The sequence below is a fragment of the Hirundo rustica genome, chromosome 8 (genome assembly GCF_015227805.2).
Source record: "Hirundo rustica isolate bHirRus1 chromosome 8, bHirRus1.pri.v3, whole genome shotgun sequence".
Classification (NCBI taxonomy): domain Eukaryota; kingdom Metazoa; phylum Chordata; class Aves; order Passeriformes; family Hirundinidae; genus Hirundo; species Hirundo rustica.
This window is the reverse complement of record NC_053457.1, coordinates 22,460,482-22,487,360: the sequence shown is the minus strand read 5'-3', so window position 1 is coordinate 22,487,360 and position 26,879 is coordinate 22,460,482. Positions and strand designations below refer to the sequence as shown.

At 41.6% G+C, this 26,879-nt stretch overlaps 1 protein-coding gene across 8 annotated transcripts in view; it reads right to left on the bottom strand.

Annotated features, from left to right (window-relative positions):
• ARMH3 (armadillo like helical domain containing 3) overlaps positions 1-26,879 on the bottom strand; it is a 122,629-nt gene that overhangs the window by 74,017 nt on the left and 21,733 nt on the right. For 6 of the 8 annotated variants that reach the window (XM_040071558.2, XM_040071563.2, XM_040071559.1 and 3 more), the window contains exons 14-20: positions 25,734-25,827; positions 20,878-20,979; positions 16,391-16,449; positions 15,001-15,066; positions 13,840-13,909; positions 12,310-12,370; positions 9,620-9,708 (exon numbers count right to left, since the gene is read on the bottom strand). In XM_040071558.2, the coding sequence (XP_039927492.1) occupies positions 9,620-9,708; positions 12,310-12,370; positions 13,840-13,909; positions 15,001-15,066; positions 16,391-16,449; positions 20,878-20,979; positions 25,734-25,827 (541 nt within the window). The remainder of the gene's footprint in view (positions 1-9,619; positions 9,709-12,309; positions 12,371-13,839; positions 13,910-15,000; positions 15,067-16,390; positions 16,450-20,877; positions 20,980-25,733; positions 25,828-26,879) is intronic. The other 2 variants (XM_040071564.2, XM_040071565.1) reach the window with 1 other exon arrangement.

Below are 26,879 nucleotides of genomic sequence, written 5' to 3'. Positions count from 1 at the left end.
TAAATCCCTTTGCCGTGTCTCTGTAGTTTGTAAGGCAGACCCTGTACTGAAAATGAGGACAGCTATGCCCTGAAGTTTTCAGAACTAACAACTTTTAGATCTGGCTTCATGTGCCTAGTGCCCTTCAGCAACAATTACACACACAAAATAACCTTCAGAGGAAAGTCCAACTGACTGAACACCCTTCTGCCCTTGAGCTCCATTGATGCTACTATTCCTAAACAATCTGAAGCCAAACCAGATGTGTCACATTTTCCCTGCTGCAATCAACTGTTCGCCTCTCATACCCCACCTGCAGGCTGCCCTCTCACACTAGCCAGGAAATTATCCTTTTTTTTTTTTTTTTTCCCCCAACAGAGAAGCAGTTCATTCTCCCAGCTGCACAGGCAGACACCAATGTGATCCTTCCTTGGGGTCAGCCACCTTATCCCAAATTATGCTCCAGGATTTAACAGCAATGGATGGTTTGGGTATAAGATCTATTTCATCATTAAGTGGAAAACAGCACCAATTTTGCAATTCCCTCTAGAGCCTTTTTTCCCCTCCCTAAAGGTATCTGTTCTTGGCATTCATTAGCAGAACCTGAAACACTCACTGTGGTGATTCTTGAAACATCCATAATTTCACAACACAACAGTGTCACTAGGACTCCTTTAGGAATAAAGGGAGAAGGCTGTAACTAAACAAGCAGCCGCCAGTATGTTCATGTAAGTGACCTGAGCGGAGTACACCGGCTATGCATCTTAACAGAAAGAGAACACAGCTTTGGACACCTATGTTTACAGCCTCAAACCCAAGCAGACAAGCATGCTGAGTGGACACAGAGCCATGTGACAGGCTGTACGTGAAAAGTGGCATATAGCAGCTTGGCTCTTGGGCAATTTTCTCTCCAAAGGATTATTATAGCAAAAGGATGAAAAGTGACATCATAGACGTCCTCCGTACTTTTTAAACTGAAATGACTGCAGTGAAAGAACCTCTTAGCTCTTTTGCTGCACAGCTGCTTTTGAAGACACTTTCCCTTATCAGCTTCTGTAGCCACTCTGCCAAGGAACACCAGTACATCCCTGCTCAGTTATTTGCTGCCCTCCCTCAAGCCAATCCTCTGTGAGAAGACTGTGGGCAGCCACCATCTTTTCTTCTACCAGGGAGGAGGTAATTCCTGTTACAGATGCACTTCACTCCCTCCTGCGCCTATCACTATTTGCATAGTAGACTTACTTCTCTCCCCATAAGCTTTGTTTCAAACAGAAGTATATTCAGCCCCAGCTGAATTTGGATTCACACAAAGTTTTTGGTATTTTTTATTTAGTGTCTCAGTGTTCTCTGGACCATGTGTAACACAACAGGACCATGGTGGTAGGCCAAGAGAAAAGGGGGAAAAAAAAGTAGTAGTATTATCCCTTGGGCAAGTCAGAATGTAGCACAGACTCTACCAGGAGCATCAGAAGGCTCTGATGTGTTATTGCACAATGGAGCAGAAGGGAACAGCCCTGAGACACTCATCAATGAGAGCTCGGATGGGTTGAGCACAGTACAGAGGCCTCTGTCACTGCATCTCTTGTGCTTACAGGTCAAGAATCTTCTAAAGGTGCATATAATGGCCCTCAAGAAAAGAGCAAGGGAGAGATGTGAGGGCTCCTCAGCTGCAGTATAACAGCCACTAACAGGATCTAGTGCTCTACTAAAATTCTCCAATTTTCTACCCTTCAACTTTCAGGACACATGGGGAAGAACAGTGACTTTCCCATTCTCTCTAGAAGTTACCACTGAACTAACAGTGTATTCAGTGTCCTCCTTCAGCATCTCAAATCACAACCCCCTTAGAAGGATCCCCACCCATATATCACTAGAAGGCAAACGATAACATCTGAGCAACACTTCCATGCTGCAGAGAAGTCACCTGCCTACAAGTGCATCAGCAGCACAGTAACCACCCTGGACCTCCTGTAGCCAACCCTGCTCACATGTACATACTCCCAAGGCAAGGTCCACACTACTCACTGTAGCACAAGGTAAGCCAGATCTTGATAAGGCTTAGTGCAACTAAGGCTGCAGCTAAGAACAGAGTGGATTAGATTCTTCAGGAAGCAGCACTGGTCTTTCTGTGCTTCAGTTCTTCCAACACACAAGAGAAAACAGGACCATTCTATCTGCAACAGCACTGGAAGTATAAACAGAGCAACACGATGAGCCCTGGCTGTACCTGGCCGGATCAAAGGTCCACCTACACTTAGTGCTCTGTCTCTAAATGGTCAACATCAAACCCTTGTTGAAAAACAATAGGTCAAACAATGCTTTCTTATATGTTCTTCCATAGATATGTTGATTCCAAAATTCAGCACGATTCCCCTACACAAGGGAAATTACAGCACAGAATGTGAAAAAAGCAGATCCTCACATGACAATACCGTAACCACAAACCAGTCAATTCTCTTGTTCCAGACTGGAAGTCACAAGGGTTAAGCTAGGATAACCATACAGCCCACCGTGCAGCTGAAGAGAAGAGACCCCAGAAGAGAGTAATCACCTCTAGAAAACACTATACCTGAAAGGCAATTCAGATTTAAGGAAGCAAAAGCCTCAAAAATGACATTCTGAGATGACCTAAGTGTTAAGAGGGTGCAGATCTGGCCACATTCAGCTTTGGCAGGCACTCAGAAGAACAGCGATCAAAATAAACTCAGCAGGAGATGAGTATCTATAGATTGGGTTTGATAGGAAAGAACCAACAGAGGTATTTTGCAGATAGAGTTACAGGAATAGGAAGCATGTCTGAGAAACAGTTACACTGCTATTACAAACTAACACACCAGAACTCCCTGAGGCACAGACTATCCCAGCACTCTCGGACAAGTCAGCCAATTACTCAGGGATGGCACTTGCAGCTTCCTGTCAATCACCCACAGGATTAGAAAACAAGACTCTCGCACCAATGCTGCAGTCCTCTCTCAAGGGAGCAGGGGAACGAATAAAAGCTCTGCCAACATCACTAGTGAACACGCTCCAGCTCCTTCGCTCTGCTCAGGAAGGAGCACCCTGCTCACTGCTATAACAATCACCTGCCTGGATGCTCCTCTACCCTCCCTCCTGCTGCCACAGGCACTGCCGAGTTCCTCCCAGCCACCACAGCTCTGTGGCAAAAAGCAGCTGGCAACTGGCAGGCTCCCCACCACCAGCACTCTACAGCTGTTCTCTCTTTTCCCCATGACTCGCTCTCAAGGGTACATCCATGAAAGGAGGCTGTTCTCTTAATGAGAGTCAACAGCTTGCCAGAGGGCTGGAGCACATGCTGGCACAACCCATCGCTCCCAGGATCAGTCGAGCGGGCTACTTCACTTCCAACCCTTTACTTTCTTTATATAGCCCCCATCCCCAGCACTCACTGTTCCCACCTAAATGGAGCCAACAGTGTGAAATTGCAAGCTTAATGGAAATGCTGATTGCTGATGCCAGAGCAATGTTGCTAGATGGGAATGCAGCAAGCAATAAGAAATAACACAAATTTTCCTACTTCAGCTAAAGCTCGGATGAATAATATATTTTTTCTTTTAAATAAATAAATAAAATTTTGGGGGGAAAACAAAAAGCACACACCCACAAGCTTCATCCCTCTTTAGAGGAAAGGGTAGTACTGAGCTCAATTCTGTTTTGTCTGACAGTGTAGGTTCACACTGTTAAACAGCAGTCTTGGGAGTTAACGTTGCACTTTTTTGCCTCAGGTTTTAAAACAGAAAAGGCGGATAATCTGGAGAAAGAGAAGAAATATTGTGTGAGAACATGGAAAGACTGCAAGGTAGGGAAGCCAGGAGTAATGCTGCTTGAACACAAAAAGGGGCCTGGGACAAATTACTGCATTCTGAGTGCTGCAACTCCTCCTCCATGCAGGTAAAGCAACAGCTTTGAACAGCAGACTGTAACACTTCTATCATCAGTGGGACCATCTCCCAGGAGAAATTATCACACCACCTCCACTAGGTCACTATGATCTGCAAACCGTTAGTTATTCACAATCAAATTCTCCAGTATTTGCTAGCTTTATTTGAAACAAAACAGAGCAACATATCTGGATAAGATCTGCACAGGCTTCCTATAAATGACCCTTGCAGGGAATTTAGAACATCCTCCTTTACAAGAAAGCCACTGAGTTTCTGCATTTCTTACACTATCTTCTTTAAGAGTTTAATATCAGGGCATTTCACCAAATGGCTGGAGTGTTCCTATGAAAATATTTTAGCTTTGGTTGAAGGAGATAATGTGGAAAGGTGAGCATGACATTGTCCCACCCGTTGAGAATGACGCCAGAATACTACAAGCAGACACTTGCAGTCTTCCTTCTGACCTTCCCATCTTGATGCCTGTAAGTGAGCTTTGCAAGATGGGACTGGGGTTTTCTTTGGGGTAACAGAGTGCTGCAAGGAGTACAAATTAAATAAATCAATGAATATCAACCCACAATACACACCACAACTATAAACAAAAAGTATTGTATAAAACCATCTTTCGATTTCAATCCTTTCCTGAATTCCATGAAATAGGTAACAGGATTAACTGCTGCATTCCTGAACCCAGCTTGGGCCAACGCAATACCACATATCACAAGCACCAGCACCCCTGTAAGGAGTGTTCCCCCTATAGCCTCCTAAGGGCTGCAAACTCCCAGGATGTATTCCATGGCACACAACAGTTACAGGCTTTAGTTTGTGTGAGAAATGAAGTCATTTGCTAACTGGCCAAGCAGCTCCATGGTCTTCCAAACTCTCATGGCATCCAGTGACCAGGAACTCTGGCAGTGAACTAGACTGTGTGCTACACCAGCATGTGAATCCTGCCCCCACAGAGCTGCAAGGTGATAAGCTTCCCTTGCAAGGTAACTGCTGCAGAATGTGAGCAGAATGTGACAGTGACAGCCAGATTAGAGATGAAGGGAAGACACAACATCACCTGACTTCCAGTCTGTTCAGCAACATAAATCAGAGGGTTGAAGCAGAACTGATCAACAGTTGTAGAATCAGAAATGACATAGATAACATACTCTAATTAATCAATGCTTCAGTCACAAAAACAATAAAGCAAAGTGATCAAACAATACCATTTTAAATATGCACTGCATAAGGGCAGTATTATATATACTGAAAGTCAGGGGGGGAGATTCCCACCCCCCCCCCCCCCCCCCCCCCCCAAAACATTGCTTCTTTATTTTAAAATCTTCCACAGAGGAACCTTTCACAATTTCAGTACTCACCCAAGAAGATTTTTAATGCAGTACTATCCTTGCTAAAAATACAGAACCTGACAAAAAGATCTGAAGACAGTACAAAAAGGGAAAAAAAAGGTGCATTTTGTCTAGTAGCATTGTAAAAGTCTGCTTTGATAACCCTAAAATGACAAAGGAGAAAAATTAACTTCCTGATGGTGCTACATATTTGAAAAACCCTTATTTTAACAATGCACTCTGCATCTACCAAATTAACTAAGCTAGAAGATAAGGAACTGTAGACTTATGCTAAAACAATTTGGAAACCGATCTTCAACACTTACTAATGGCAATACAACTTTTAATCCTACTTTGCATTCAACTGCCCCAATAAACAGCTTTTTCAACCACTATTATTATAGTTCAGATTTTTAGGCTCTACTCTTGCTATTAGAAGTCTTTATTAGTATTGCTTTTCTGTTTCTTTAAATACAGCTTTTGCTTAAAGCAAACCATAGCAACTGCAAAGAAGTTACCTGCACCCCCTAAGCTCTGAGTGAATTGCTCAAGCATTGCTAATTTTGAAGTGGGAGGAGTTGAAGAAGTGAGGTCTTTTTATATCAAAAGCTTAAATGACTCATGAAAACTCCTCTGGCATAGCTCATACATGCTTGACAACAACAACAACACATATAGCACTGCCCATCACACAAGTGCTGTACAAAGCAGCCCAAGAACACTGGGCCCAACAGCCTCTTTCTGAGAAGAGGGAACTGGCTGTTCCCAAGTTTCCTATTGGCTCTGTGAAGTACCTCACACCTAACATTCAATTAATCAGTGTTTAAAAAGTATTAGGTACCTGGCATAACACTCCAGGAGATTTCCAGTTGGCCAAAATGTCTGCAAGTAAACAGGTCAAGAGAGTCATATCCGCTTAAGAGTTTCTGACCCTGGCCAAATTTCCAGGCTAGTCAGCAGCAATGGTACATTGTTAGTGGTGAAAAACCTGAAGATTTACTTCAGCACCCAAAGGGAAGAGCTGCACAGTAATCACTGGTGGAACAGAAAGTGAAGAGACTGCTGCAAAAGGCTATTAAAAAACAACCAAGATCGACAGACACCTCTGGATCTGAATGTCTGGTCTACCTATCAGTAACTGCATTTGCCAATCACTTTCATGGATTCAACAGATTACAATTGCTCTTCACTCTCCAGCCCTCTTTTTAAGATGTTCCAGAATTTAGCTCCACTAGCAATCTGATATTTATTTTCACACTGCTTTTAGCTAGAACCAGCCTCTACACAATACTTTTGCCACCCACAGATTTTCCTTTCTGCCAATCCTGTTTCCAGCTCTCAAATCCCTGCATCTTTCTCTGTCACATATACATTCTTGGTCATCTAGTCAGCACAGCTAGAGATTTATATTGCTTTGAGTGCCATGGCCCTGGTCCCTTGACTTAATGTGAAAAAATTATTCTAATAGAGAAGCTTAGGCTGGATCACATGCAAAGACTGTAACAATATTGTTCTTCTTTAAGCTCAGATGTTGCAGAAGGAAGTTCAACAGAAATAAGATCATATGGAAACAATGTGCCAAATAGTGGCATATCCAAAAAAAGTATAAAGCATTAGAGACTGCATAAACAGCATGATACAAGTCCTGAGAGATGCCAAAGCACCTGGCTTCACTGCTTTTATACGCCATCACTGCAAATTAAAATCAAACAAAGTAAATGCAGAAACTCTCAAAGTGCTGCTGGCCTTCCATACTGAAGACAAAGTATCCACAAAGGAAGAGCATCAATCCCTCAGATGACACACAAGTGGCTTTCCTTAATTAGAGATTAGCTAACATTAGACTTGGCAAGTGAACAGAAGGCTCCACACACTGCTACTGCTTCCACCTACAACCTTTATCTCAGTTCCTCCTCACCCTATACCGACTACCTACCCCACAGAAGTCTTTGTCTCCTTCTCCCACTCAATTTTCTGCCTGAACAAACTCTCCTCCTTTTATGTGCCAGGCAGAACTCTCTCCCTTTCTTTCAATACTTCCTTCCACAAATTCCCTTCGGCTTCTTTGTTCCACTCAGCTATGTTGGGGGGCCTCCACTGCTATTATCCTCACTGCACCACAGGGGCACTGCTCAACACTATCACACACTTTGCCATTCCAGAAGACAAGTGTGGGCTTGAAGACCTTCTGTAAAGCACACCTGATGGGACAACCTGGTATCTCAGACCTTACAAAGAATAGCTGCTCCCTTTTAGCTGTTCATCCAGCAGTGATAACTAATTCTTCAATCCAAAATAAAAGCCTAATGGCCATACAAAGGACAGGAATTAATTCAGAAGTCTCGTGCTCCGGTTTGGAATTGTCTGTCACATAGATCAAGACCACAGAAAGAGACATTCTCTCACATCAAAGGTAGCAGCATTCTAGGTAATCAAAGAGCAACCTTGACAGGGTAAGAGTTAAGTATGAAACAGATCTCAAGACAGGGCTGGCAATTAGCATTTATTCTGCAACTTATATATCATTCTGGAAGTACACCTGGAGCAGCCAGGACCTGCTCTTTTACAGGTGTAAGCATCATTCCACCCAGGGTCTTCCAGCCTATATAAACCACTTAGCAGCTACAGAAGAATCTCTCTGTTCACCTCAACATCTTATTAAAAAAAAAAAAAAAAATCTGAAACATTCTACAGTAATTTAACCCCAGGAGAGAGTCACCTAAAATACACAAAAATCCATCATAACCATGGAGCTCTCCAGCTACATCAGGTGTGCCGACATTCGAGTTCCTTCACAGAAACCCAACTAACCCAAGTGTTTTTATATTACTGCTTTGCTTTCAAAGCATGTGCAGTACTTAATACTTCTGAGGCACTTTATGTTTCCAAAGGTCTCTATAAACACCAGCTAATTAGAAACCGCTAACAAGAATATCCCAAGATGCTGAATCTCAGTGTGTAGTGAGTATTTTGATTTTTCCTCCTCCTCTAAAGAGAGTGTGAGCTCCCTGATCTGTGGAATAATACTTTCAAGCAAAAGGTGCTATATTTCAAACTTCCATTCTGCCAGTGTGTAGAAAAGATCCAGGCCAGCCTGGCCAAACAGAAATGGCTCGGGTTCACTGTAACTGCTAAGATGATACCACACACATTGTCAGATGCAATTTCCATTCACAAAAGACATCCACGTTGTACACACTCATCTCCTGAACTGGCACTACACTACAGCCATGCCTCTAGGGGCTCTGTTCTGATGAAAACAACTGAAAAGGAACTGCTAATCCCTTAATTAGTGGCACCCGCTTCACCTTCTGCAGGAATAATTTAGAAAGTCTGAACGGGCCACATGTCACACAAGGTGGAAACTGAGTAACTGAAAATGACTCAGGTTGTTGGTTCATTTCTCTGTACCTACATCTCAGCTGGGCAAGGCTACTGAAGGGAAGTGCTCAGTGTCAACTGAGAATAGCTTCACAAACCACCGATCACTGCCTCTTTCAAAAGCCACCCCTGTGTCAAATTTCTGATAGCAGTTGCTTTACAACAGGCAAGCAGCTGATCCTAGGTCTCAAGCACAGCTCCAGAAATACACAATTATGGCCACGTTCCCTTGAATTTTCATAAAGTTCTTGTTTAAGCCACAACAGCAAGGGGATTAACTGTACTTTCCTGGCTGAGCTACTTCACTGCTTGCTAGATAAGAACTGAAGCACATACCATATCCACCAAAGACGCCTGTTAGATCTCATCATCCATTCTGCTACTCCCTTCCCTGGACCCCCCACACAATGATTGCATCGTGTAAGAGTCCTACAAAGCCGTCCACCGGATTATGTCAGACTCCACAGTACTTATTTATCTATCTTGGGATGCAAGTGGCACAAACCAGACTATCTACCATCAACTCAAAGGTCAGAGTTAAAAGCCTCTCTTCTCTCACGCTGACATTTCAAGGCTGCTCTTTTCAGGAGCTGCACACACCATTCTATGTGTGCGCATCTCTTACATTAAAAGGAAAAGCAAAGTCCATCTCCCTTTACCCAAGAGCCTACCTTATTTCTACTCACAAATATCTGAGAGAGAAACACTACTCCATAAAAACTTGACTACATTTTCCCCAATCAAGTCAGGAGGGACTCAGGTAATGGAACAGAAAAACAAAGACATTTGGATACCGCAGTGAGCATGGACAGACAGGAAAGTAAATTAGCTACCATTATGATAATGAACTGGCTTTCCAAAGGAGGCAATTTGCATGTAGCAACTAAGAAACAACAAAAAGATGCTTTAAGAGGACTGCTGCCTGCTTTTCAACCCTGTAGCAACGGAACAAGCAGTCGTGGGCACAAAACAACCACCACTGTGGGGTTTTCCTATGTGACTGTCTCTGCAGAGGCCAAGTACCTGACCAGAGCTCCCTCCAAGTGTAATGAAGCCTCACTCTGCATTTCTTCTGGTAGCACAGCAGCTTGTGCACAATCTGAATGCACCGTCTGGAAAAGAGAGGGCAAAGGATTAATGACATTGCATCTTCCCACAATCTTACATCAAGCCTGGAAATATCCCTGAAATCAGCAGCAGGGAAATTCAAAGACTATCCCAGGAGAATGAGAGTTGTGACTTTGGCTTCCTAAAAGGAATCAACACTCACAAATAAACTGACAAAATGAAAGAAAGGGGCCTGTTATGCCAGTTTAAACCCAGCAGGATTGGACTGACCACCAATGCATGTTTGCTGTTCAATAAATACTTTTCACTCTTTGCTACCCTAATCTAAGGGCCTCATAAACTCTACAAAACAAATTACTTAATTTGCAGGCTCCATATATGTGAGAGACTGCAAGTTATTGTAAAATTTGGACACAACAGAGCTTTTCTGTTTCTCTCGTCCCAGTGATGAGGCTAAAGGAAATGAGGGTGTCCAAAAAACTACAGGATTTTTAGTTTGACTGAGGTGTATGGTTTAATTACATTAAAAAAAAAAAAAAAGAGAAATTTATTTCTATAAAATTTTCCAGTCTTCTTAAAAAAAAATAACTTAAGTATGAGCTTTGGAATGTTCATGCAATACATATGCAAGCTCTGGAATCCCCCAAAATACAGCTAGTGCATTTGTCAAGTCTCCAAATCCTGTAGGTCTCTATAATATCTAGTGTTCATACAAACTCTTACGTGCATAAACATTCTTCAGAAATAACATCCAAACTAAAAATACTGTACAATGAATAAATTCTCTAGCATCACCATTATGGACAAGACAAAAAATATATACAAATTTGAATTTGTTAGGTGAAGCTGTTTTTAGCTACTGACATGTAGAAAAAATAGAAGGAAGAATACAAAAAAAGAAAAATCCCTTTTCCCCCGAATTCCTGTTTCTCAAAAACGTATTATCTCATTAAAACCCACACGTTTCTGAAAAGATACTGATGAAAGACAGTGCACATCGGATAAACACGGAGAAATCAAATTCGAAAAATTTGCATGGGATTTATTCAAAATTAGGTGAAAAGTTCAAGACAAGGCTTTAAAAACAAGGCTGTAGCAAAAAACATGCAGAAGGAGTACATTATTCTTTTCAGACCCATAGATAATCCCAAAAATACCACAATGAGGTAGGAACTGAAACTAACTTTGAATAAAGGTAAAACTATTTATAATCGCTGAGCACGACATTAAGTGTTGCACTTCAAATTGGATTCTCATAAATTCAACCAAGAAAAGGAAGCAAACCAGCTAGGATTGACAGCTATCTTCAGATCAAGAACAGCAATTCTTATGGGAAGAAACCTCCTATTTCTGATTTTGCTGGTACTGGACAATGCCCAGCACCTTTTCACCTCTGTATCTGCTTGGCTCTAAGTCACATTATGAAGTTATCCATCCTGGTGGGCTGCTTCTGTTTTTTAAGTTTCATGCTAAGGATTCATAATACACATAATGGACAAAAAGTACCCTTAGTCTAAGCAACCTGGATTTACCTTTTAAATATTAATATGCCCAGTCTTGAGCAGCTTCACATTGTTACCTCTTAAATGTACTGCAGAAAAGTATGACACTACACGTGTATTCAAAACACCCACTTTGCCTGCAATAACTGTGCCTGCTATGGGATGGCTTCAGACAGGAATACAGCAAAAGGACTGCACAAACATGCCAAAATGAATGGATACAAATGTCCACTGATGGCTGTTACTGCTCATTATTTCTAGCGTTATGGGGTTTCTAGATATGATGTTGTTTTTGAGTCCAAGCATTTCCTACCTTTCTTAAGAAACTCCAGAGCATTACACCCACCTACAAATAGTTCTGTAATTGTCATTAAAAAAAAAAAAAAAATCCTCACAATCTCAATTGAACTGCACAACCCTTGAAAAGGCACTGTAATTGCAAGGTTATTTGGGCAAAACCAGAATATGCTGAAAAGTTACCTTAAGGGAAAACATCCTATGTGTCTTTCTCTTCCCTACAGAATATAGTGCTGTTCACGCCTTGGGGAAATTCAGCACTGTACAAACAGTCAGAGCAAACCCAACAAACTGTCTAAATCCTACTTCTGCCCTCCAGGCTAAAGCAGTACAAAGCACTGGAGAAGCCCCTGTGGGACACATGGAGTGCTCAGGAGTAGCTCTGTCCTCTTGTCTCCTTTTTGCCCATTGCTAAGTTTACCCCTTGCTGCCTAGCAGGCTATTTCAGGCTGAACCCAACCTCCCTCTCCACACTGCCTTCCAGGCCTCATGTCAGTCATCCTCGCTTTTTCAAAACTCTTTTCTGTTTCTAGACCAAGATTCATCTTCTGGGAAGTGGAGACTGTTGCAATGACTCTGTGTTATGCAACTTCTTTTAGACTGAAAAGCTCTTTGTGTTAGATCAAGTAGATTAGGAAAACAGTCTGAAATTGAATTGCTTTCAATTTTCTGGCACACAGAGGATTTTTGAAGTAGAAAAAGCTACTGGAAGAGTTCATGAAAAGCCATCCTGCTCCCCACCAGCCACAAAACGTTATTTCAGCCAGAAGATTGCTCTACAAGCAGGATTCTACCTAAATTCAAACTTCAAATGAAATCACAGTGAGTTACCCCACAGACACTTACACATAGAGATCCATAGGAAATTCTTTCATCATGTGTGTTACAATGAATTCCACCATCAAATCTGACAGGAAAGAAAATTACAAAGTAAGTATTGAGCTGGCTACTGTTAACTTTTAGTAGACTACAAGGAAGTCAAACTGCCCCACCTACCTATCTCAACCAGACAATAGCCCTGCTTAGATGAAAGCGATTTCACTTTTTTGTTTGTTTGGTCTAAAGAACATTAAACATTTGCTAGAACTAGAAAATAAACTACACACTGTAGTTTGCTGTACATACTGTAATTTGCTTTCAGGCATTGCTTCCCCATATGGTTTCCCCCACTGTTAGTCAAATAAAGACTATACCATGAATTCTGATGTTTAGAATTGCTCTCATATGTCACTAATGGAAAATTCCATTAAGAAGCACATTTTAGAAAATTATTCTTGCCAGAAACAATGCACAACCTAGATGTTACTTAAAGAGACACTGGAAATAACACCTATTTTTCCTACAACAAATTCTGAAGCAAGTAAAGCTAGTTTGATCTCAACATAGGCCAAGCTTCTGCTCAAGATTAATTTGGGGAAAAAAGAAAACAAGAGAAATGCGTCTAACATTTAAGGGCTTCCAGTGTGAAGATATGAGGCAAAGAGTATAGAAATACAATTGAGAGAAGGTAATCAATGACAACTGAACGTGTGTGGGGGTGTGTTCAACTCAACTCCAGGATGAAATGCTTATACTAAGCTGCTGGTAATAACTGTGAGCTGTAGCCTCCTAGGGCAGCAACAGCCCAGCAGCGTGACTCAATAGTGACTAAAAACAGTGTTGGTGAAGAGTGTATGAAATCTGATAGCTCTAGAAAGAATCTTCATGCAGCTGTTGTGCCTCGGCTTCAACAATCATGTTCGAAAACGCTCAAGTCTAAGACTGCCTCTATACCATCAGGCTGAACAGCCATTCAGGGATCCAGGCTCCAGCCATTTCTGAACCCATATGTGCTGTTGGCCTCCACAGTAACGAGAGTCACAACTTAATCATGTGCTGCATGAAAAGCTTTCAACTACGCCTCCGTATCCACAGGCAAAACCAGTCCTAGCTATTAACATTCCTGGCTTTTTTGGACTCAGAAAAGGTTCAATGCCCAGCAAACATGTTCACAAATATGTTTTTGTGAACCATAGGTTTGCCATCATCATATCACCTACAAAGTACCTGTCGCTGCTACTACACTCACCTAAACTGAATTTATTAATCACCTGCCCTCCCTGTTGTTAAAAACTCAAGTCAGATGGGCCAAGTGGTGTCTGCAAAACTTTCTGCAAATGTACACAGGGTTTATTGCTACAGAGCTGCAGTCTTGGATTTGTCTAAGGGGCGGCCATGTACAAAGATGGGCATGGATTGCTGGAAACATCTTGAGTATGTAATTGTCCTTCTTGTAAGTCCACACTGCTCCATTTAATCCTCAAATCTCATATTTCTATTGCTCAACAAGAGATGCTTCAGGAGCCACAAGCACACACGTGCTCTGACAACACTCACCGAGCACTGCACACACCAGCGGGCGACAGGGCAGGTTCTTGTCTGCTGCTTTCTTCCGATGTCTCATCGGCTTCAAACACACAAAGGTGAAAAGAAGTCAGCAGAAGCCTGAAGTGACAGCCTGTGTATAACTGTATTTTTTCAAGCAAACAGCACCATCAGTACAGGCTTCCTTTTGTCTTTTTCTCTAGCTGCCATCTTACACACGTATTAACCCTAAAGGCCTTGGCTGGAGCAAAATCGTGCCTGCTTTCCAGCACGCTGATACTGGGGGTTTGTTTCTCTAGCTGTGTGGCTGGAGGCCACTGTTCTGCTGAGGGGAGGGACCCCAAGACAAAAACAAACCACACAGCAAATCCTCCCACTTGTTTAACATACTGATTGATTTGTTTCTGATCAGAAGTCTGATGGGCATTCTTAACAGTGTGTACAGCAGTCAATGGCTTTGGTGTTCATTGTAACAGACCAGAAGGGGTAACTGGATGGCAAATCTGTTGTTAAGGGGCAATGACTAGCATTCTTGCAATATGGTCTCCATAAACTAAGATGTTTGTTTCTTTCTTGAGCAGTGAGCGACTTTCAAGGGCTGCTTCACTGTCAGATGAGGCGGAACTTGCCAGCACCACAAAGACAAGAATGCAGCAAGTTAGAAAAACCACTCAAGCTACTTGTAACTACAGAGTCTCATGAGCCAGGTAAGGACACTCCCATCAAAGGAAAAAGCTCTGGAAAAAATAGTTTCCGCCCTGAAAGTGAATTATTCCACCCAGAATGAGGCCTAAGCCGAACAAGAGCACTCAGTGTCTCCAGCTGGCTATTATGTATCACATGAGGGCTAATGCTTGCTGAAGGTTAAAGCACAAAGTTCCCCCTATCACTGATTTCCTCAGAGACCTTGTAATACACAGCTCCTCCCCAGCCACACAGGCCTCTGAATTCACTGTCAGGGCAAGGAGCTCCTTGTTCTTTGAAGAATGGAGACATTCCGAGAGCAATTTAAAAATTATTCCGCAACTACTGCATTTCTGACAGTATTTCCACATGCCTTAGCAATGTAGGTTAGATGTCTGTGACACAATTTTCAACATATACTTTTCATACATACTCAAATCCTCTGCGTCTGCATCCTAAAGAGAAAACAATCTGGAGGAAAACACTCACCATTCTGTGTAGGTTTACACGAAAATTCATGTTGTCATCATGTAGAAAAGCATTAGCATACTGATCCTATTGAAAAGGGAGGAGATATGAAAAGCCCAGCACCCCACAGTTGCCTTTCAAATCACATGTGTTTCAGTGTAAAACTCCCAAGATACAACCATAAAGTTAAAAAGCCACCCGTCCATTCCCTCTTGTCCCACCCATATTTCCAGTCACGAAAGTAAACCCCTCCTGACCCCAATTCCACTTTAGAAAAATAAGTTGCTAACAAAACAAGCAGTAGTTCAGTCTTTCTCCCCCTCAGCTCATTTAAACTCTGGACTCTACACACCATGGTGGCACAAGTTTAACAAGTGCTCCAGGTGTATAATATAAGAGGTGGTTCTCCAGCACACCAGTTCTGTGACTCTGTGGGTAAAGGTTTAAATTGGCATTTTGATGCCAGAAGCTACTGCAGTACTAGCAGATAGGTTTATGAGCTGTTCCACCCCTCAAACAAATCTCATTCCAAGACCACCTCTAAATTAAAGAGGCTTCTCCAGATAATGCACAGCCAGAATAGGTAATAAATATATCCCCTATTTAATGTCAGAACCAAAGAATGCCCTTGTTATGCAGGAAGAGAATTTCTTATCTTGTGTTATCTATGCATCCTCCTGAAGAACAAGTGCCAAAACCATTTAATTAGAAAAATTTAAAATGCAGATGATTAGTTTTCAGGCTGCACCCTTAAGAAACATTACTACAGAATCCTTACACTTGCTATCAACCTCACTGCTTTTATTCTTTAGGAAGGAAAGGTCTTTACTTGCAAGAAAGCAAAATGTAAATGCCACACAAACACAACCATCATTCAGGACATCAGTCAGCCATTAGAACACACTCCCCACGAGACAGGGCCACATTCAGCCAGGACTGCTGACATAGCTCTGTGATGCTGCTTTCTCACTCTACTACCACATCTGCCTCTTGTCTTGCTTGTAGGGACCTACAAACACGTGACCTACTTTCCTTCTTGTATCCTTCTTTGGCAGAAGGGATATGGCACAGCCTGTGTTTACCATGAACAGCACAGAGCTGAAAGCCATTAGCACATTACTCATCTAAAAGCTACACCACAGGGTCACTCAAAAGCTAAGACAGAAAAGGCTTAGGTTCACTCTTTTTTTCTCCTCTTCCCCAGGGGTTGGCTAACTCCAATAAGATGATCCAATTTTCAAGTTTCAAGTCAACTTTAACAGTACTGCATCAAGTCTATTAGCAACCAGTAAGTGCCTGAGGACCTCACCACTCAGTACCACTGTGGATATTCAGCTCCTGCTCCAAGGAGGCAGGTGGACAGAGCCCTGTATCACACCATCTGCTGAGCAGCTTCACGAGAGAAACCTACCTCTGCTATGCATGTCAGGATAATGAGGCACAGCTTGCCACTGTGCAGCCGGTGCTCATCTGCAAAGGAGAAAAAAACAAGTCCTCCGTGAGCCTGGCAAGGCTGAAGAGCAAGACAGCTGTTACAGCAAAAGGAAAGCCCAGCTTGGAGATTCTCCATAGCCCTACTTCTTCCATGATAGCTAATAGTCTACTCTCATTAAGCACTCATCCTCCAGCCAGGCCACTAAATCCCACCTGACTGTCACCAGTCTGCACCAAGAGCAAAGGTTCAGATTTGAACTTCCAACAGCATTGTAACTATCTGCTGGGCTTCTGTCTCATTCAGTTTTACTTCCACAGATACTCTAAATACTGCCTTTCTGTCACAGCAGAGACACACTGTTCCTGCTCTTAGACAAGGTGCAAAGCAAAACATCACCTTTGCTGTAGGTTATGAAACAAGCAGCAAAGCTTTCACAGAGGCACAGCACTGTGGAGCAAAATAACTGCTGACATTATGCTCTAAGTTCCAAGTTTTAACCCCAATACTGAGAGACACGACCTACTTTGCTCTTTGCAAAACCATGAAAGAAAGGAGTCTGCAAAGACTTAGCATTTTAAGCCAAGAGTTTCACCCTGTTCACGTTCCACAAGTTCTTATTCATCTCACAACTTCAAACAGCTTTTGCCTTGAATGACAGCTGGAGCAAAACAGAGGGACTAAGGCAGAAGAAAGCAATTTTTATTTGGATTGTTTAAAACTCCTCTCAGTTTTAATCTTTAATATAAAAAAACCCAAGATACATATAGTCATGGGGTAACACAGAATAAACCTCCGGTTCAATCCTTGCTCAAAGCAGAGCCAGGTAAGATCAGGATGTAGAAGGCACTGTCCAATCAAGCACATTTAAACATCTTCATTCTAAAAAACAATGCACTCAGACCACACACCCCCAAACCCCACAAAAATAAACCAACAAAAAACAACATACTGACAACTAAATTCTGAGGAGGCTTAACATTGTACATTCCCAAGATTTCCAACAGCTCCTCTAAAGCACAGGACTACTAAACACGCCATCCCAGATACCTCCCTTAGAGTCAGACTCAAAGGAGAGGGATATCTGAAACAGTCAGACACACTTTCATATAAAGCAGAAGACAGCACCAGGCAAATCTCTTCTTTGCAGGTGACTTTTATGAACAAATGCTAGCTGGTGTGTATATGGTAATTATAAAAACAGACAGAATGGGCTTAGCTAGCTGTTCTGTCTAGTTTGACACGTCTTTTGTTTTCCTTTCTATCCTGCTCAGGGACAGATATTTACTAACAAGACATGCCCTGAAGTGTGCTGATTTCATCTTGCAGCACTAAGATAAAGAGGAATTTTGGAATGGGAGAGTTAAAAGTTTCCCATCTCCTTACCTCAGCTAAAATATGTAAGTGTGAAGTTTTGTACTCCATCAAAAAGGGGAAATGACCTAGAATAAAACTGATACACAAGAGTCTTGTTATTTTTATATTGGAAGGCCTCCCTGTTATTTCTGTAGGTGCTGCTTCCACTGCTCTCTCTGGAGATCATGCTGTAAAGGCTCCTGCTTCACACCATGAACTCTGCCCTCTGCCAGTGTATTGTGAACATCAGACAGTTTGCAAGAGCTAAGTGGCAGCTATGCAAGCAGTTACTTGCACACACACTCCATATTTTCACAGCAACCTTCATTAAAGCAACAAAGCAGAGCACTTTCTACAGGGAGGTGTATCAGTACGAAACCTGTTTTGCAGATGGGAGAAAATGACACAGAGGTTTTGCTTCTCCCAAGGCAGCTGCCTCTGACTGACACAAGAGAGAAGAGAAGGGCCTAGCAAGCACAATCTATTAAATTATGCTCTCTGGGACAAGACCGAGGCAACTGTCTAGTCCTGGATGTGGAACAAACCAGTTTCCCCTCCAAGTGTTCCCACCTGTCCCAAGACACATGGAGTAAATTAGAATTATTCAATCTTCTTGCTATATTGGTGTCACACAGAAGCATAGAATTGTTCAGGCTAGAACAGACCTTTAAGATCATGGAGTCTAATCGTAAATCCAGCACCGCCAGTCTCCCAGGAAACCATGTCCCTAACTGCCACATGTACATGTCTTTTAAACACCTTCAGGACTGTGACTCAAGCACATCCCTGGGCACTCTGTTCCATGCTTGATCTTATACAAGAAAAAAAAAATTAGGAAGTGCTCCATCTATAATCGAAACATAAGGTCAGGAATATACCCACTAGAATTAGTAAGTATTAGTTTGGAAGGCACACTTTTTAAATGATCAATCAGTGGAGCTCACTGCCGTGAACTACTATGGTGGGAAGGAGGTCTATCAGCTGCACAAATTTCTGACCTTACACAAGCTAGAACCGAAGCAAAGAAAGAAAAACATCAACTCCTGTCTCATAACACAATAAACCCATCTCTCACTGGCTTGTTTAGTAAGGAATCCCCTTTATCAGATTTCATTCTATCTGAAACTAATCCATTGTGGCCGTTTCCAAGGCCCTGTGCAGACTTTCCACATCACAGCGATGATAAGTGCTGAAGTTACATTGAAAAACATAAAATTGTTCCATCAGAGTCCTGGATCAGCAAAACAGACCTTAGGAAAAGCTGGTAAGTCCTCCTCATGTGTGCAATCTATTAAAATGACTGAGCCAAGATTGATGTGGTTTAGTTCAAAAGACAAAAGCAATAGGAAACATAAAAGCAGGCTTCAAATACGTAAGGGCTGACACATAGAAAAAATAAATGATCCATTCTCAATATCTATCTTGGAGAAGATAACCAGCAATTAATTTAAATCACAGCATAGAATTTAGGAAGCACACAAAGCTTTCTCACAATAAGGACAGTTAAACACTGGAATGGATAGTGTGAAAACGGTGCTCCACTATCACAGTATCTTCATCCAACCTGGCAGCAATATCTCTGAGAAAAGATTCAGGTAAACCTGATTCTGCCTTGGTTCCAAGGAGTTGTGGTTTAACCCCTGACAGGAATTAAGTACCATGCAGCTGCTCAATCACTCACAATGCTTCTACTCTCCCCACAGTGGGGAGAGGAATTGGAAATAAAAGGTAAATCATGTGGGTTGAGATAAGAACAACTTAATAGCTGAAACCTCATCACCATAATCATGATAATCATCAGCAGACAGAGAGGGTAACAGAAGCAAAGAGAAACAAGTGATGCACAACACAGTTCATGATAGGATTGCTCGCTGCCTGCTGCCCATCCCATCCCCAAACAGCAATTGTCCCCTTTGGGGTAAGTCCCCCAGTTTATATACTGGGCATGACATTCTGTAATGTGGAATATCCCTTTGGCAAATTCAGGTCACCTATCCTGGCCATGCTCCTCCCCTGCTTTTTGTGCACCTCCTCACTGGCAGAGCACGAGACAACTGAAAAGTCCTTAACATAGGGTTAGCACTACTTAGCCAGAACCAAAATATCAGTGTGTTACCAATGTCATTCTCATACTGAATCCAAAATCAAGGCACTGTACCAGATACTAAGAAGAAAATTAACTCTGTCCCAGCCAAAACCAGATAGGGGTGCATGAAGTTCCTTTTGGTCCTAATTTCAATTATTATTTTTCCTTCAACTAGCCTGCTTACTAACAAGAGCAAGACAGCAAAACACAATTTCACTGCAAGCTAGTAGATAAAAGGAAACTGACTGCTTTCTTATTCAACGTGAAGTAATCATGAAATTCAGTAATTGATGTATCATACTCTGCAGATATACTCATATTTCTGTTGTTATGTCTAACTTAACAGCAAAAGTCGGTAACAGGCTGAAATACGGTGCAAAGATCACTTGTTATGTTCACACTTTGGTCCTGCATGTATAACCACTGGGCAAAACAGCACCCTTGGGTACCCTGAGCAGGAGATTAAGCAATACTTCAAACCCAGCAAGCTGAAATTAACCCCCACAGAACTACAGGAGAAACAAAAAGCACAACACAGAAAGATAATTTCTCAGGCAAATTACTGCCAGTGCAGTCTAAGTTGCTGCTGTCCTATTTATAATTACAGAGCTACCTGTTTAACCAAAGGATAAAGGAAGTATTTTCTTCTAATGCTGAGCTTTACCCCCTGTGTCACTTTCTAAGTGTTCTTAAAAATAGAGTTCTCTGGTCTCAGACTTCCCCTCTCTGACAGACAGCTGTGAATCAGATCTACTCACACCTTCAGCATATAGACAAGCTTGGTTACTAGGTATTATCATTTGTTATTACATTATTTCCATACTTGACATCTCTCCTGCCAGCATTAAGTCTCTCCTACTTTCATAAGTCTTACCTCACAATAAGAAATCACTTAATTTTTTCAAAAATCTTAAAATCTTCAATCTTTTTATAGAGATTCCACTCCTCTTTCTGGAGTCACTAGGCATGTTCTTTGTGGCCTCTTGACTTTAGAAGCACTGTATGCTCCATCCACAGAACTCACCTTTTGTGTCCTGCATCACAATTGAGCTGTACTTCAAGAAGGTTATCAGCAGGTTGCTAGTTTGCACATCAGCATCCAAAGGCAGCTCTGCAGAGCTTATAACTGGAACAAAGCAGATAAGACACATTTAGCCTACACAAATACAATAAATAACCATACAGAGGACAAAGACATAGACTCATGGGTCTGGGGTAAGATCAGCCTACCTGCAGGACCACCTGACCTCCTCCTCCATGACCACCCAGGAAAGCTTTTGTTATGAGGACTGGTACCACTCCCTCAGAGACCATTTCCCCTGCTCAAAGCACAGCCTGGGGTACCCTACAAAGTGATACCCTTCACTGTCCTGCCCCTGCTCTCCTCGGGGAGATGAGCTCACTGTTTTAGCACTCATCAACATCCCCAGCCTAGGGAAATCTGGGTATTTGCACGGATATCCAATTAATTCTTACAAGCAGCACAGATAACAGTCACACAATTCTCATTTTGTAAAGAGACGTGCCCAGAAAAGGTCCCTCTCTGTTTCAGCAATTTTGAAATGTTCATTCCAAAAGGTCTGTGTCAATTCCATTCTTCCCTCTCAACAACAGTCTCTCTTTGCAGAAGCAACACACAAGACACCATGTAACAATTATCGAACAGCCAAAGAGAGAGAAAAGGAAGGCAGAAACAGAAGCTTTGTAAAAATCAAGAAGCAAAAGCAGTCACAGCTTGTGCTAGATACATCTCAACCCAGCAGGGAGCAGAAATGCACTTCCCACACCCGCAGCAGCTCATTGGCATTTCTCTGGGACACCAGGTGTACTTTTGACACCTTAACAGTGGACATCATCTGCCTTAGACTTTACAAGGAGCTATTTCATTTGCTCAGCTAATTGCACGATGTGCCTCCTCATTCATTCCCCATGCACCATCTGAAGCAGTGAGTTTATGAGCTGCCCAGCCTCTGTCATGCGACTGAGCCACATTTTTACTGATGACTGAGCCTGAGCTGTCCTAAAGGGCCATTCTCTGCCTTTCCAACTGAAAAGCTTTACAGGAAATATTGAAAGGGAGGAGAAAGACCAGTGAGAAACATGCATCATGCAGATCCTGCCAGGTAAGTCTGACATCATTCAAGATAAAGCAGCTCAGACAAAAAAAATCCCCAAACTGATGGAGCTAGCCTAGAAACACTTCAGTAAAGCACTTAATACAGTTAAGTATAAAAAAAGTTAAAAGTGAAGGAAACAGGTGGGACCCCAAAATAGGTGGGAACCCATAAAAAATTTTATGTACATCAAAGATCTGGCAAACATGATAAAATCAGAGAAATTACTGGTCCGAGAAAAAATTACTGCTTCAATTCTGTAGACATCAGTTTAGAGAATAGTCTTTTTTTTTTTCTGCGTGACCTGGACATAAGAAACAGTTGCTTGCTAATGAACCTGCTAATGGCAGAAATTTGAGACATGTAAACACAGAGGAGTATCAGACTACACACAAAGAATGGGATAAAAACAAGAAGAGAAAATAAATACAAGATGAAATTAAACAACGCAAACCATAGGGTCAGGAATTCGGGGATTTATTTCCATGGCAAGCTGAGAGCTCATCAGCTGCAAACAAAATACCATTATCCTATCATGAGATGACAAGCTACCAACATGAAGGGCTCAAGAGTCCAGTTCTACAACATATATCCAGAAATGCACTTCCAGCAGGGACACAAACACTGTAATACCCTGCACAAGGTCTCAAACACTGTACATAATTTTGCAGAAGCCATGTTCAAAGAGGATAAACTTACACTTGAACAAGGCTAGTATGTTGATCAGAAGAACAGAGTACCCTTCTTGTGAGAAAGCAAAACACAGAGGTGAGTAAACCAACACGTGAGGAAGAGTGACCTTTGTTTCAAGGGAGGCTTAACACCACGATAAGTGGGTATGAATTGACAAGAGATCCAGGTTGCAAAGTTGAATATTTCTAACCAAGGAACAAGATGCTGAAACCGCCCCCCTACAGAAATTACTGGGAAACAAGTTTAACAGATTTAGTCAGAGCTTGATAAATTCAATGTGCCTGCAAGCACAGGGCACTAGGCTGTGACCTTTTCCAGCTCTATGCAACTGTCCTGACATGACAATAATATGACTGTTCTGGCTGCCTAGGGGGTCAAACCCACAGGTTCTCACATTCAGGAGGTCATAGATGGGTTGAATTACAATTGACTAAAGTCTCTCTCTTCTCATGCTACAAAGCCTAAGGCAGAGCTCCCTCTGCACTGGAAACAGATCTTCAGATCACTAGTACATACATCTTAAGTATTATTTAATCTCTTTTCTGCCTGTCCTAAAGAATGCTCAAGGCTTTTTTCACTTTTGAGGAATGAAAAAGGTATTTATCATGAGACTGGACCTTGTAAGAAGTGAGGAATTACATCTGATTGTTGGATGACTAGGTTGGGGGCTCTGAGGGGAAGTAATTTGATCCTGTATACAAGTGTATTTTGGTTCAGAGAAAAGTCTGCTTCAATATAAAACACATTTCAAAATTCAAGGCTTATATCTCATAACCCTGTAATGAGGCAAGTAAGGCTTCAACTGGGGCAATGGCAGGCACAGAAGGGTGAAGGAGACAAGCCAACAGTAAAATACAGGATTCTTTAAACCATTCACTGGGGTCCAGAGTACAGCAGAGGTTCTCATGGAACTCAGGATTACACAATCACCTTCAATACAAAACTGCAGCACTTGGAAACAACGGGTCAAAGAGATTCGTGTAACTTCACTGTTCAAATCACATTAAAAAAATCATAATGGGGTTTTTAGGTTATAAAGTTTGCCCATTCCCAAGCATGAGCTGGTTTAGTCCATTCAGTCTTGAAGACCCGGGGCTCCTGCCACATTACTAATGGGCCATGTCTGCTGGCAAAGTCTGTGCAATGAGACTGGAAGCTTTCTCACTCCCAATATTATGAATAGCTCAAAGATTTAGCTAAAAGTCTGAAAAATGTATTTATATCCCCAGTGGATCCTTCTTGAGCTGTTACAATGAACGTAGTGAATGAATATTTAACAACAGTAAGCAAACTGACATTTAGATAACTATGGTGACAGGCACACTTGATTTACATATTATGGATAAACAGTTTCTAGAAAAAGCCTCATTTCTGAAAAAGAAAAGGAAAAAAAAAAAAAAAGGAAGAAATCACTCTGAAGAACACATCGCTGCTTATCCTGGTTCATGATACAGGCCTTTTTTAACATACATTTTGAAACTTTACAAGGTCTTAATTTACACTGTAGGTTAACAGCCAGAGAAATTTCAAACCACAATATGAACCCATTTTCTATCCCAGACAGCATAAAAGAAAAGCACCTGAAATTCATAGATGGATTTCTACATGTTAATGTAACTCGAAAACAGTTCAACTACACTTTTCTTAGTGCAGTAAAAAGAAAGCAATCTTCTCATTACAAAGCCAAAAAGCCTCTTGCTAACTGGCAGCCATAGGCAAATTTTACAGCTGAGCTGTAAGACCTTAGTAAATGAGGAAAATTCTGACATATCTTTAAAACAGCAGTACTGCAGCACCACTAAACTAAACCAAGCCAAAGGCCACAAAAAAAAAAAAAAATCCCACTGTAGGGATCAACAAAGTGACAGCAGATAAAAATAAAGCAAGCTTCCCAATGTAATTGCTTCACATTAAGATCAGATCCTTCTCTTAAATTTAGTAACCTTACAAGCCACAGGAAGCCTCAAACTTCACAAGAACCCTGCCGCTGCTGAAAGAAGGATGGAGGTTTTGTTTTGATTTTGTTTTGCCTTGTGGTAAATGAAAAAAAAAAAAAAAAAGAAAAAAAAAGTGCAAGCAAGCTGTAGATGTAGGTAAGCACAAATTCTGTCAGTTGTGTAATATGCTTTGGGGGTGGATACATTTGCAATCAACACATTGAACAGAAGCCCACAAAATGCCCATCCCTCCACATTTTATGTTATATGCACACAGAGACATAGGGGACTCTTTTTCTGAAGCTTTTGTTATCCATGGCAACCAGACAGAATCCATCCATGAGGAGGATCATCCTTTAACTAGGGTATCAAATGACCTGAATAGCTGATATAACTGAGTAACCCCGGCTGCTTTTCCCCAGAAGTACTTCCAGACTGTGCTCTATTCAAATTGACTCTGTTCCTTCATTAAACACTCTTCAGCTCAGATGCCATTAAAGTATGTGAAAACAGCCATTTCATTTCTCCTCTTAAACTAGGCTATATCTATCTGTATCTTAAAATGAAAGGGTTTTATTTTAGATGATTTCAAAGCATATTTATGTGGACACATAACATCTCATTTAGAAGAAAGATCACAGGGTAAGCAGTCCTTTACAAAGCCTATCAAAGAAAAGGCAATAATAAGAGGGAGGAATACTTCCACACCCAGACTGAACTCAAATCCCAATTAATTCAAAGCTGAGGACAAGTGCATTAACGACAAGCAGGAATCCACAGCGATTCTCCGTAAATCTGTTCCAATGACAAATAATCCCAGGCAAAGGACCTGACACTAGAAATATTTATAAGTAAAAGCCTACACAGAATAACTAATGGGCTGGGTGTACCTTCATGCAGATACTGGGGCAGTACTGTTTTCAGAAGGAATATCAGCATAATTTCATTGAGCGATGCACAAGGCAAAATAAAAATAAATTTGAGTCAAAGAATCTTGCTCATGTTTAGGAAGGCAAGTCACACCCATTTACACCTGCTCCTGACAGAACTCATTAGTGGCAATCTTCAGAAAATAGTTTGCTAGGTATTTTACAGTTTTAAATTACTTCTCCTCAGGAGATCATTACATTTCTTACCATCGGAAGAAGGTGGCGTGGTTCCAAGTGGAGTGACAGGCGTCGTTGGAACTGGGCTCGTTGGTGCTGTCAACAGGCCCATTTCAGGATGGCTCTAGGAGAAAACACAAATGCACAGGTCAACTGCTTCCCCAGGCACTAGAAACACAGACCACTACTTGTACTGTTCCATGCTCTTGTACAATAGATATGACTAAACGTAGTCTCAAAAAATTTCAACCTCTTCCCCAAAGAGCCAGACCGTGGTTCCTGACTTTGGATGTCTAATGATTAAACTGTACATCAATTTCTCTACTCCACAAAACATAAAAAACATATCAGAAAGCGCTGGCTCTCCTCAGCAGACAGAAAAAATGCCCTTCCCTAATGCAGAATAGGAGAAGATTTGCAAAAGCCTACAATGTTAATAGTTTCTAATTCCCCCTAAAACATGACAAGGATGTGCATTTGAAGTCTTCCTCCAAGATCCTTTCACTTCTAAGAGCAAATTCTCCTCGCTCCTGCCCCCCATCTGTTCATATTCAAAGATGATGGCAATTTATTACTTTCCTGTCTCACTGGAAAGCCCTGCAGGAAAGACACTGCAGGGAAACAGTGCATAACATAAATAATACTATCATTATTGATCCTCTCAGCTTCCATCAGTCAGTCAGTCTCCCCATTTCATCTTTGCTAATAGCTGCCTGCCTAATTACTGCTTTGACTTTCACTCTTTGCAAGCTTCCAGACCTATCCACACTGGTGAGAGCGTAGGCAATCTGCCATGCTATTTTTGAGTCTGGCTGCCAAGCAAAGTGTCCATTTCATAGGGCAAGTTTTACATAAATGTAGCATCTGCCTTAATATATCATCACAATTTCAAAATAAAGGGAAGATACAGAACTGCTGATTTGATGTTAGTTCCACAGGATTTTCCACAAGTGGATATCCTCCACAGTGCCTTTGAATATCTCATTTTATGAGCAACTATAAATGTATATATTTTATGGGAAGCACAGACACACATACTACAACTCAAAAACAATTTACATCTCTACAGCTACCAACTTACGCTTGAAAATACAATTTTTCACTGAAAGTCTTACATAAACCAGATTTCCTTAGACAGGTTTTGGGGGCTTACCTTCTTTCTCCAGAAGAGTAATT